Consider the following 13,157-nt stretch of genomic DNA (forward strand, 5'->3'; position numbering starts at 1 on the left):
ATCGCTTTGAGCAATATTCCAGGAATAGCACGGCGGGGGACATCAGAAGCGGGCTTCACACCTTGTGCCCATTTAGGGAATCGAACACGGGTCTTCGGCGTGTAGAGTGAACCTTACCAATAGGCTACCACACCAGCCTTGATTTTATGAACATTCTCATATCCCTTATTCACTTAACTATTGAACAGAATCGTCTTTTTAACCATCTTTATGCTCTAGCGTTTCAAAGTTTAGGCCCTAAAGCATCCAGTGTCTCTCCCAAACTAGTGTGAAGGAAATCATTAATCCATGCATAGCATATCTGGAGTCTGGCGGCAGCAAATGTGTCGGGCAAAACCAATATATACTATGAATATTTATTCATTTATGATCTACATTTTTCTCATCTATTAATTGGTATTGGGGGAAAATTAGATGTAGTAATCATATTTTTTCCCTTAAGGCCATTGGAATTGTGTCGTATCACCATGTGTGGTATCTGGGCCGTGTTTGGTAGTGCTGTAGATGTCTCCCTGCAGTGCAAAGTTTTCCACAAGGTTGTACATCGGGGACCAGACGCCTTCAGGTTTGAAAAGATCAACCATTTCCAGAACTGCTGTCTCGGATTCCACCGATTGGCCATCGTCGATGGCGTCAGAGGGATGCAGCCAATGAGATTGTACACTCATCCTCACATATGGCTGATAAATAATGGAGAAATATACAATTATAAAATGGTACGTCATCTAGTCACTTGTTCAGACACTAGTGCTGCTCCTGTTAATATGTCTGCATACATCCCTGCACATATGGTACTCCTGTAAAGTACTCCGTCCGTCACTATGATTACGCTAACTGAGAACATCTGTTAATGTTCAGTCCAGATGGAATTCATTATACCAACAAGAAAGGCATATCAAAGCCTAGTTCTTTGACCACACAAATTCACTGCTCGATCACGTCCACAGTGCTCGGTGACTTATGAAAGTACTCCCTGAAGAACCTTGTCCTATAGTGATGGCGAAATAAATGTCATCCATGACCTCAGTTTCATCAAGTATCCCTTTAAATCTGTAGTCCTATACTTTAGACTGAGCAGTTCAGTTGATTTGCAGGATTTCTGTGTTCAGTCTTATTTCACAGCCACGACTTATACATATTTCTGTTGCAATGTAGGCACACACAGTTTAATTTGTATATGAGGAAGGAAACTTGGCTGTTCCAGTTGGTCGAAGCTTGTGATTTCAGTGAAAAGTACGACTTACGATCATATACTGGGCAAAATAGTTATGGATGTATGTAAATTTTATGTAAATTTTGAAATTCTCTCTTTGTTCATCGACACACAAATATTATATCAATCCTAAAAATACCAATATCCTTAACTTACTTTGTCCAGTATAATAACTGACTGAAGGTTTAGCTGGTGATATTACTACTTTGAAATAAATGATTGGATTAGATTATGCCATAAATGTTTTGATCTGTTATTTAGTGCTTTAGTCAAATTTATCGCTCTCCAGTTGCTTCCGTTACATGAATATTGTTTCCTGACCTGACAAGATTCTGAAGTTTATACCTGCAGAACACAATTGCACAATGATTGAACGTTTCAGTCGTTCTAAAAACAATAACCGAGATGAGAAATTGATATCACCGGTGCATGTAGCTTCCATGACAACGCTATCAACGGATACACATGCACGCCCAGTTTTAATCACCAGCTGTCGAACTATTTTTAACTGAAAGCATATCTTGTTACAAATATAACGTTACGGTAATTTGTCACTATAATTGATCGCAAAAGGCTTTGAAGTTTAATAATGCCTACAGCTGTGTTCATAGTGTTACCGCACGTTAACTATGAAAAACACCCTGATAGATACTGTGAAACGTGATTATTTCTAATGTAATATTTATTCTTTAGGTATCAGAAGAACACGGATTCCACCTGAGCACCAACTGCGACACAGAACCAGTCATTCATCTGTATGCCAAATATGGTATTGATTTCCCCGCGTTCCTAGATGGGGTGTTCGCCTTCTGTCTTCTCGACACAACCAACAGGAAAGTTTTCATTGGTCGAGACACGTTTGGAGTTCGCCCCTGTTTCAAACTTGTCACAGATAGTGGCTTCCTAGCTGTGTGTTCAGAGGCTAAAGGTCAGTATGATATACACTCACGTGCAAAAGAAACGTCCCCATGTATATTATTCTCTCCCAAACAACAGTGACAAACACAATAAGTATAAACCTGGTTTTATATCAATGAAAAACTATATTTTAGAGAAAAAAAACGCTTTTGAATGCTACGTTAGAGTTGGTCCTACAGGTGCTAGACACGTATCCGACCATCAGGTCTGTTAACTTAAAACCTGCTTTCATTTGTGAAACCAATTTTGTGTCTTCTACTGACGAACAATCTGCGACGTCGTTGTTCACGCGTCCACGTCATGCCCTTGAACGTTCGGTAGGCAAGGACACTATGTGCATGGAGTCGTCTGCTTACGTTGCCCAAGACTTCGCAGTTGATGACGTCCAAGTTACAAATCTGTTCTTCAGATGAGGCACCCGTGAATGGTCTATCTTAGGAGTGGTGACCTTTGGTTTTACGTTCCATGGCATATCTGCTGTCCTGCCAGCTTGTCACAAGCGTATGACCAATTGGTCCTTTTGCGAAGCCCGTGATTCTCGCAACATGAAAGCACGTGGTTCCACCTCCAGCATACCAACTGATAGTTCTTTTTGTTCTGATATCAACTCATGTTTTGTTGGTCATACGGGTGTAAGTGATGACAGAGAACAGTTCAATTCATGTTTACATACACATTTCATACGGGTACTTTCCGTGGCGCTCAAAGTCATTTTTACGCTTAATGCATGTAGCAAGTGTCTTTCCTTCGTGTATAATGTTAATGTCTGTTTTGGAGATGACCCCAGCCCATAATTCGCTTATATGACCACTTAGACGACACTTATAATAATTTTTTATTTGGGGGACGTTTCTTTTGCACATGAGAGTATGTGTTTATGGAGGTAACTTAATTATTTGTTTGATAGTGAAAGAAGTGAGTGAGTGAGTGAGTGAGTAAGTGAGTTTTACGCCGCACACAGCAATATTCCAGCTATATGGCGTCGGTCTGTAAATAATCGAGTCTGGACCAGACAATCCAGTGACCAACAACATGAGCATCGATCTGCGCGTTTGGGAACCGATGACATGTGTCAACCAAGTCAGTAAGCCTGACCACTCGATCCCTTTAGTCGCCTCTTACGACAAGCAGAGTCGCCTTCTATGGCAAGCATGGGTTGCAAAAGGCCTATTCTACCCCGGGACCTTCACGGGAAGAGAAAGAAGTAAGGATACACACAGTATAGATAATATTTGTTAAATATCTCCGACCCATCTTCAGTGGTATCCCAAAGCTATATTTATATACATGCATGCATGCATATACATCCCAAGATCTCCCAGTTGTTTACTGTTCTTTTTTTTAAAACGAGCGTTGTGTCCACATCGCTCTGTCAGATAATCATTATCAGGCATGAGTATCAGAACTATACGTTCTTTACCCTGCAAAGGTTTATTCGGTCTGTGGCATAATCTCACTGACGAGGCAGCTGACATCGTCCCAGTTGCACCCGGTACAGTGGAACAGTACGATCTCGACAACAACGGACGAGCCACGTTGCGGGAAGTGAAACAGTTTCACGCTATTGGCGACCTCCCCCTGTACAAAACACCCGTCCCTCCAGACTCACTTGGTAGGTGTCTCAGTTGAGTGCTTGTAAGGTGTCTCAGTTGAGTGCTTGTATTAGTCACGCTAGTGCAGACTCTATGAAGTCTGCAAAATGATTAAAAATGTTATTCTTCCATCAAAACTACAGAAATAAATGACAATTGTTAATCAATTCTTACTTATACCATAAAGTAAAAATAGAATAATATGTAAAAGTGATATGTTGCCATCGTTATATGTATATATAAATGGGTTATGAAAGAAAATATATCATGATTAATAAGTACGGGATATTCCATTTTGCGGGCATACCACTAACCAATACCAGTACAAGAAATCTTCATTGCAGAAACATAAGTCTGGTTCGTATTTAAAAAGACACACTACTGTTGCATAAGCTGGAACTGAAACACTTCTTATAATCTAATCAATGCTGATATTTTCCTCACGTTATACAGGAAGTGACGTAGCCGAGAACATCCGGCTGCTGTTAGAGACGGCCGTCAGGAAGCGAGTAATGGGTGACAGGAGACTTGGTTGTCTGTTGTCAGGTAAACAGTGTTCAGTACGACTTATCTTCTCCTTTGTATCTGTTGGTGCGCTGTAATGTCTTCACAAGTCACCGTGTACAGAACACAATCCATGCATTTCAGATAATATTGATTTTATTTGCTAAATCTATCCATACCTCCGGTGACTTCCGCCCTAAGCTTCCAACCGCTGATGCCGATTACAAAATGGACATATAGATTAGCTTTCCAAGTCCATTAGTAATTGCTTGTAGTACTGACATGGTCCTTATTCTCGAAAAGGTTCGTATCCCTAAGCATTCGTAACTTTGACCTTAGCGAATGTGTTACGGATGGGACAGAGAAGTTCGTAAGCCAATGAACGTTTCATGAACAAGGGCCCTGGCTTGTATGAGTATGCATAGCATTCACGTCTATGAAAAGCCCTTATTCTCGAAATATCCATATCACAAAGAATTCTTAATCTTAATAGTAGTCAATGCGCTAAGAATGGGTTTAATATGTTCGTAATGTTACGGACGTTTCGAAATAGCTAGCCTTTACTTTCAAGGTGGTTTTGACTCAAGTCTGGTGGCCACATTTTTAGTGAAGACTGCCAAGGAATTAAGGCTGCCATACACAATAGAAACGTTCTCTATCGGCATGCAGGGGAGTACAGATATCATGGCAGCTAGGAAGGTGAGTCTCGGTGCATTGCACTACCCTACAGAGACCTTCTCTATCGGCATAGATGGGAGCACATGTATCATGACAGACAATAATTCTAAAATTAATTTTAATTACATTTCACAGTTTACAGTCTGATGTTACACATCGCCGTAAGTCAAATGCTAATCCTGTTCACCTTTGGTTGTCAGGTAGCGCAGTTCTTGGGTACCGAACATCATGAGGTTATATTCACAGTGGAGGACGTCCTGGGCGTCCTGGAGGACATAATTCGGCATCTTGAGTCATATGATATCATGAACATCCGGTCCGCAGTTGGTAATGACAGCATCATCATATACCCTTCAAAAGAAAGACACGCATACGTCATTTAGAAGAATTAATTGCATTAGATTAAGAGCAATTATTTCATGTAATTTCAGTGATAAACATATGTCAATGGAAAAACGCACGTCTGTAGACAAAGAATCCGCCAATGCAACAGCAGCCTTTATTGTTGTGTTTCTGTTTGGCGTCAATGTCAGTAGTTTGTACGGCTACCGTTGGCAGTGGTGACTTATCCAGCAAGTTGTCAAGACAGGCACAATATCTCAGTCCCATGCGTGACTTGTACATTTATCATCAGCTCCACAATCTGGCACATTGTTTATACTGGAATATTTCTTCAGCCGCAAAGAGTGCCGGTTTAGATGGCTTCCACCGTAATTGCAAATTATAGTGTTGCAATTATTTCTTGTAATTTCAGTGGTGAAAAGGTGAAACAAGTCCACAAGATGGCTTTAAAATCTGTACTCTGTATGGCAACCATTGGCGGTAATTGCTGCTCGGCACCTTTTGCGGCATAGACTGGACAAGTCGACCAAGTCGCTCTTGTGGAATCTTTCACACTCCTCCTGCAATGTGATGGCCGGTTGTGGAAGTGTCTGAGGCGTGTTTTACGCTGACATACGTTTGCTCTGGTTCATCCCATAGGTGTTCTCTCGGGTTTAGATCTGGTGATTGGGACGGCCATGGGATTGGTCTGCAGGAAACGATCCGAAAGACAAGATACGCTGCTCTGATGAACGTTGAAATGTTGGGCAATTGCAGACTGTGATTCCCCGGCTTCGAGGAAGCCAATGGCGATGTTTAGATCGCCGGCACTCAGAAGTGGCATGCTGATTTCCTCTTTTCCAGGCAAAAACGAATGACAAATTTTAAAACGTTTGCGCTTTTGTAGTGATCGAGACCTCATGCTTTTTCCCTTACTTGCACATGCATTCTGCTTTGAAGGTATTCCTTGTGTATTTTTGGTGAATATTACTTCAAACGCTTCTAGGGGGAAAGTTAACATTACCGCTTTTTGAAAACTTAGCATAAAGTGATCAGACATGCCAGTACGGACATTGAAGTCTCCTCCTATAACAGTGCCTCCCAGTGTGGAATATTTCACTATTTCCTCAGTGAGAGTGTCGAATGGGTTAGTTTCTATTTTGGACCAAAGAGATGGTCCTTCCGGAGGAATATACAGCACACGGACATGTATATCACGCTTAGATTTGGAAATAGCTTTGTCGAGTTTTATCCAAAGTGAAAACACACTGCTTGATATAGGCTTTAGGAATCCCTTTAGTTCTTGTTTGTGGAGCAATGTCATTCCTCCTTTGCTACAACCAATTTGTTTCTGTCTTGATACACTGAGTGTAATGTATCCAGACAGGTTAAATGGGCTGTCCTGTTCCCATGTTTCACACAGGTCAATCAAGTCATATTGTCTGAGACACTTCTCTATGGCTTGGTATTTGGAGTCACTAACTCCTTGCACATTCCAATATGAAATATTGATATTGGTTGATACAACCGTATTCACATATTATGGCGGACAACTTAAGTAGAAATGGGAAGAAGAAAAACAAATACTAACAAAACAGAGAGTTTATACTGAAAATATATACACCGTTGCAGGTTCCAGCAGAGTAGGTGAGGGCAGTTAGCTATAGTAACTTTGTTGTTGTGGCAGACACATTTTCAGTTTCAGGATAAGATCATTCACCATGCCAGTTTGAAGTGCAGTAAATGCATTCCAATCAGGTAGCTGGGGTACTGCATCGCACTATTGTTAATATTTTGATGTCCAGAAGGTGTATTTGTGGATCATCATTCGTTGGTGTATTCAGTCTGGTGAGTTGAGGGTATTCAGCAGTAGGGATATAGCGTTGTGGACCGCCTTTTGTAAAAGATGTCCTGCTATTATGTCTCCTGGACTGCAGGGGTGAGTGATGATTAGTTGTAGGAGCAGGGGACATGCCAGGGGACTTATGGTTATACTCAGTCACCCCTGGAAGTTGTATTCCTGGTGCTTTCTGGGAGTTAAGCTGACGGAATTGAGGCAGTGGTGGGAAGTCTTCATTTCATTCGTGTTTCTGTGATTGCCCTAGCAGTTGTTTAAAAAAAACTGAGCTAGTTTGTGACATTTATATTTGCTGGGATGGACCTTGTCGTGATACACTGTTTTTCTCGGGGAACCACAGGATGTGATGAAAAGATCCGAATGGTCTATAACTTTGATTGTTCCTTCGTGCGCAGTGTGTTCAATGAGGCGGTTCCCCTTACATATACTGTTGAATAGCATACCTCTAGTAGCACTGGGTATGATTAGTGACAGGTGAAGAGTGTCTTTGGGGAATTTGGTGTGGCAGGTCTTCACCAAATCCCCATACTGGCATTCTTCAAGTGAATATTTTGGAGCACTGCGCCAGTCATTTACACCGACATGTAGAACAACTGTCTCAATGTTGGGTTGTGAAACTGAATGAGTCAGGATATCATTGGGTTTATTTGTAGTTGCTCCGTGGAAACATAATACTTTCGTTTAGGATCTTTGTCAGAGTAGAATCACCAAGAGTTTCCAAATTAAGTTGGAGCGTTGGAAAGGTGCTGTTGTTTTCCTCCTTTTTTTATTTTTTTTCTTTATTTTTTTTATTGATCATTATTTATTTGTTTTTTGGCATATTTGGCCGTTGATCTCTGTCTTCTAACTTTGGGGGAGCATTTTTCTTCTGGTTTGCACCTCCTTTGGTTCATCTGGCTGTTGGTATGCTGGTGTCAAATTAGGTTTCCTGCTTTTTGTTATCCGATAGCTAAGTCTTCCTACAGAATCTGAGAACTGTTTATTTTTCTTTTTTTTTTGCATTTGTCAGTTTTTCACTTTGTAGATTTCAGATGTCTTTCTCCATTTTTCCTAATCGTTGAATGATCTCATTTTGAAACATTGAAAACTGATTGTTTGAGACTTTGTGATTAATGGCACATTGAACTGAATGGTCTTTGTGGTCCTGTTCATTTGACAGCATATGTTGGTCCAGCTTCGATTCATAAACTGAGAAAGAGGCTTTGAGGAATCGAACAGTTTTAGGAGGTTGTAAGTACTTCCAATGTTTTCACTTTTGGGACTCTTAGTTGAGTACTGTTTTCTGGATTGGGGGGATTTTTTTCTGGGTGGCAGTGTCACTGAGATCATTGTCACTTTCTGTGTCACTCAATTCACTGAAGACGAAGGTTTTTCCTCTTTCATATTCAGCTTCCATAAGGACGGGTATATCTTGTAGTTCACCTTCTTCATTTCTGGCACCAAGGAAGTAAGTTTGGGGACTTCTTGAGCATACCATATTTTGGCTCTTTGTCCTAGGAATTGCAATCTGTTAGATGTTCTGTGTGTATGAAGAGTACCTAACGTTTTGAATTTGTCTTTCTGGCATGGAGAAAAAGATATTTCTATTTCCTCTTCACATATAGCACCAGTGGAGTCCCTTTGTTTTGTCCTTTGTGTTTTAATTTCACTCTGTATCCAGTATTGATAGAATTGCTTTTTTGTATGTTTCAAATACACCTGACTTCAATACAACATTACAGCATCTGCTATTGTTTTTACATGTTAAATCACACAGAGATTATTTGTTATCAGGATCATCCTGATTTTTGTCAGGGTTGCAGTCAGTGCCTCCTGTTTCCCCCAGGGCAGGGCTTTCATGCTGGGCGGCCATGTTGGCCTTCCCAGGGCTGACCTACCACATGCTGGAATTCTTTGTAGTGACTTCACATGGATATAACAGTCTTGCATTAGTCCATTGTAACAAGGATGGAATCACAACATCTTTTCTCTCCTGGCTTGTAATACATATATGTATTTTCTTCAGTTTTTTTTTTGCTGTAACTAACAGTTCTTTAGGAGCAATATTAAAGCATGTCCTCACAGCACTAGGCACCAGTGAAATATTTTTATATTTTTTTGCATTTCTTTTATTTTTATTTATTTATTTATATTTTTTTTTGAATGAATGAATGAATGAAATCGGTAGTCAACTTGGTGATGTCTTCATTGCATAATTAGAGGGGCCGTCAACCAAGTACGTATCGCCTTATTCGGAACTGCTCGAGTTGGAGTCAAAATCACCTTCTGTCTGTGTGGAAATGATTTAAATGAGTATTTAAATATTGTTGCACCCGATATATTACATTGGGTGAGTGGCTGAAATTGGTTGAACCGTACTTTGTTCTCTATTTTTTCAGTTTTGTTTGTTTTATTGAAATTGAAACACAAGTCAAGTTGGTGTGCAGATGGTATATACTCAAAAATCCGTATATGTTCCCAGGTTTGTTTCTTGTCAGCAAGTACATCAAAGCTCACACGGACACAGTTGTCATCCTGTCCGGCGAGGGGTCTGACGAGCTAGCCCAGGGGTACATCTATTTCCATAAAGCTCCATCACCTGAAGCTGCCGATGAGGAGAGCCGGAGACTGCTTGACAACATCTCTATATATGACATACTCAGAGCAGACAGGGCAACAGCGGCTTGGGGGTGAGAGCTGATCATTAATGTATATGTATCATAGACTTAAGATAATCAATAACATATAATGTTTCATTAAATATTCAAATTTATGTAGATAGTTTACACAAATGTTTGAAGTCATTCAGATTAGACTAGAAAAAAACTCTTTTAATCATTTCATTTAAAAAAGCTATGGATGCTTGCAACATGTTTGCAATGTTGGTTTATATTCCTCCTTCAGTGAATAGTACAGGCTAATCTCAATTATCCCCGGGGGTCCCGTTTCACAAAGTTGTCGTAAGCCTAAGATCTCGTAACGTTTCTCGTGGCATTTGTACTTCCTGTCTTACAGTATAGGAGGGGCCAGTGCTACGAGAGTAGTTACGAGATCTTAGGCTTACGAGAGTTTTGTGAAACGGGGCCCGGGTCGGTGAGGTAACCTGGTTCAAGAGTACGCTCCTCACCCCGAAGACCCGGGTTCGATTCCAGACATGGGTAGAATGTGTGAAGTCCGTTTCTGGTGTGTCTCCTCCCCTCGGCACCACAGTAAAGAGAAATGTTTCTTTGTTTACCTGAATGTACTTCTTAGTAAAAGGCTTAGAAATAAGGTATTGTCGATGGTAGATAATTGTCGTTAGTGAAAATAGAGTTCAGACATTCAGACATACCAACGGACAAGAGGCAAAACCCTTTCTAATTAGAAAGCAGCCTCTCAAGCAGAATGTCCTATTGTCTCTCTATTGTAGGTTTGTGTTCATGAATCGATATTCTTGACCATTGGCGACCGTCACAAATATTATAAAACTTGTGTGTCACGTCACAATGACTGGTTATCGGGTTCTGTTGATTTCCCCTAGCTGAAACTTGTGTGTCACGTCACAATGACTGGTTATCGGTCTGTTGATCTCCCCTAGCTGAAACTTGTGTGTCACGTCACAATGACTGGTTATCGGGTTCTGTTGATTTCCCCTAGCTGAAACTTGTGTGTCACGTCACAATGACTGGTTATCGGGTTCTGTTGATTTCACCTAGCTGAAACTTGTGTGTCACGTCACAATGACTGGTTATCGGGTTCTGTTGATTTCATCTGTTGAAACCTGCGGATGCGGCTTTTCGCTGCATTCACTCACTTAAAAGTGACGCTACGACTGTAAATTCTTGTATCATTTAACCTCTAGCCTAATTTCAACTGTAAAGGAATTCTCGACTACCTGCCCTAGATGACCATTCGTAATTCCACAAGTCATTGAATGGGTTTAGCTGGTAATCACCTTTAAGCCATCCTTGAAAAGATACGGTGTCATTTAAGTACGGATGGAATTCTAAATAGTTAGTGAAAATATATTGAGGGAAACAAATAGGGGAGCACCACTTCATGGCAGTGTTCCTTTACGTATTCTGAGATTTCCTTCCACGGCGCTATTCAAAGCTTTTGATGAAAACTGAACAATATTAAAGGGACGCTTGAATTATCCCGTGCACCTTTACTTATTTCTCTCCGAATATGACCAATATTTGCATGTATGACGAATTAATTTTAGTTTATATGTATTTTAACAATGACTGACTATGAAACTACTTTCTTCACTCAGAGTTGCTTTCCGTGCGTGCAGGATTACCTCCCTTACTTACAACTGCTTTTTTAATGAAACCTTTTGTACAGTACCTAATTACCAAGGCGTGTGAGCTGACATTGTGAAATGTGTATTGTCGTTGAATACATTGTGGAATTTCTATTCCCTTGACCTCAGTGACGTAGTTTAGCATCATGTCTTCAGAGTGCCCTGAGAAGTGCTAGTCGGGCGCTGCTACGCCTAACGTATGTCACAACAAATGTCTGTTCAAGTCGTATACAGGTCCTGTTGTCCTCCAGACTGGAACTCCGGACCCCCTTCCTTGACCACCAGTTCACCAGCTACTACCTGTCCCTCCCTGCCGAGGACCGCGTCCCCAGGAAGGGGGTGGAGAAGTACCTCCTGCGGTCTGCCTTTGATGGCATGAACCTCCTACCCAATGACATCCTGTGGAGACCGAAGGAGGGATTTAGCGACGGGGTTTCACCAATCAAAAGATCACTCTTTGTAATTCTTACAGATTTCTGTGAAAATCAGGTGAGGTGTAATTTGGTCAGTTGAAGATCCTTGCTGAATATAGTTTATTTGGCATACAAAACAAATACACGAGTGACAAGTACATGGCGCCAGTATACATATCAATAACACCATCTGTTCAACCGCTAGCACAGTGGAACAATAGTTTTGGTAGCAGTGACGTAGGGTGAGATCTTGCAAAATGGCTTATTTGGCTCGAATTGAAACTTCTTCTCAACCTTTAGAAAATAGAATGCTAGATGTCATTACTTTTAATGGAATGGGTACTGGGCAATGTTGCATTAGCTGAGATTCCAACGACCCATTCCAGTAAGTATATAGCCTGAAATACCCGGTTTCAGATCAGCGATGAACAGATGAAACAGGCAGCATCCCTCTTCCCCTTCAACACACCCAAAACGAAGGAAGCGTTCTACTACAGACAGGTATTTGAGAAGTACTACCCCTCCAAGTCAGACTGGGTTCCGTGTATGTGGATGCCGCGCTGGACAGATGCTACTGACCCTTCAGCAAGGACACTTAATCATTATAAAGGATCTTGCCTGGACTCGCCAGAAGAACCGACCATATATAATTCGGTGTAGATTCTGGGTAAAAGTGTTTGTGCCGCCTTTTGGTATTTCCCGCCTTACTTTTGTTGGAATATTTTATAAAGCGGCGTAAAACCATACTCACTCAAAAAATGTAAATTAGCTAGAGAGTCATTTCAGAAGCAGTGGTATAAAATGTATAACGATTTTCTTTGTTATAATGTATCTCTGTAACTTCTATTAAAACTAAGCTGGTTCTCGTCTCACTTTGAGTGCGCCAACTCATAATATGCGAGACAGGGCCCAGCTTGCTATCGGTATTTCCAGATTTCCGGTGACAAGCATATTCAAGAACAAGTTCTAGTTCCAATCTGAGCGAACGCTGAATATGACCGTCACGTCCCCTTCACGTACCTTTGTCTAAAGGTAACATTTGCACATCGGGAAATGAAGAGGTTCTAGTTTTCCCGAAGCATACGGAAATTAACGAGGTCTTCTGAATGATCACTTTTGAAACAACGTCGTTGATTGCGCAACTGATTGTATCTGATTGGAACCAATCAAGAATCCTGAATGCTCGCATCGTGAAAGAGATGTATTAGAACACGGGTTCGTAGGAAGGTGTGACAGGTAACTTCTATGGGATGAGAATGAAAATGGCACACCTCAGGAAAACCTTTATTCCAAATTTGTCAACTGCCGTGACCATAGTTACTGTTCTGAAGTTCAAAAGAATTTGATGCAATTATGAAAAATATCTGAAGTTCAGTACGAAAACATCTGAAAATCG

At 40.9% G+C, this 13,157-nt stretch overlaps 1 protein-coding gene across 1 annotated transcript; it reads left to right on the forward strand.

Moving 5' to 3' along the window:
* The first annotated feature begins 467 nt into the window (after positions 1 to 467).
* On the forward strand, positions 468 to 13,156 carry LOC137255857 (asparagine synthetase [glutamine-hydrolyzing]-like). The gene is made up of 9 exons (XM_067793433.1): positions 468 to 716; positions 1,907 to 2,141; positions 3,561 to 3,743; positions 4,177 to 4,269; positions 4,799 to 4,926; positions 5,106 to 5,232; positions 9,546 to 9,753; positions 11,600 to 11,837; positions 12,179 to 13,156. Exons 1-9 carry the CDS (start codon positions 468 to 470, stop codon positions 12,419 to 12,421), a joined length of 1,704 nt encoding a protein of 567 aa, XP_067649534.1. The 3' UTR covers positions 12,422 to 13,156.
* The last annotated feature ends 1 nt before the right edge of the window (position 13,157 follows it).

Source organism: Haliotis asinina, chromosome 11, assembly GCF_037392515.1.
Source record: "Haliotis asinina isolate JCU_RB_2024 chromosome 11, JCU_Hal_asi_v2, whole genome shotgun sequence".
Taxonomy (NCBI): Eukaryota; Metazoa; Mollusca; class Gastropoda; order Lepetellida; family Haliotidae; genus Haliotis; species Haliotis asinina.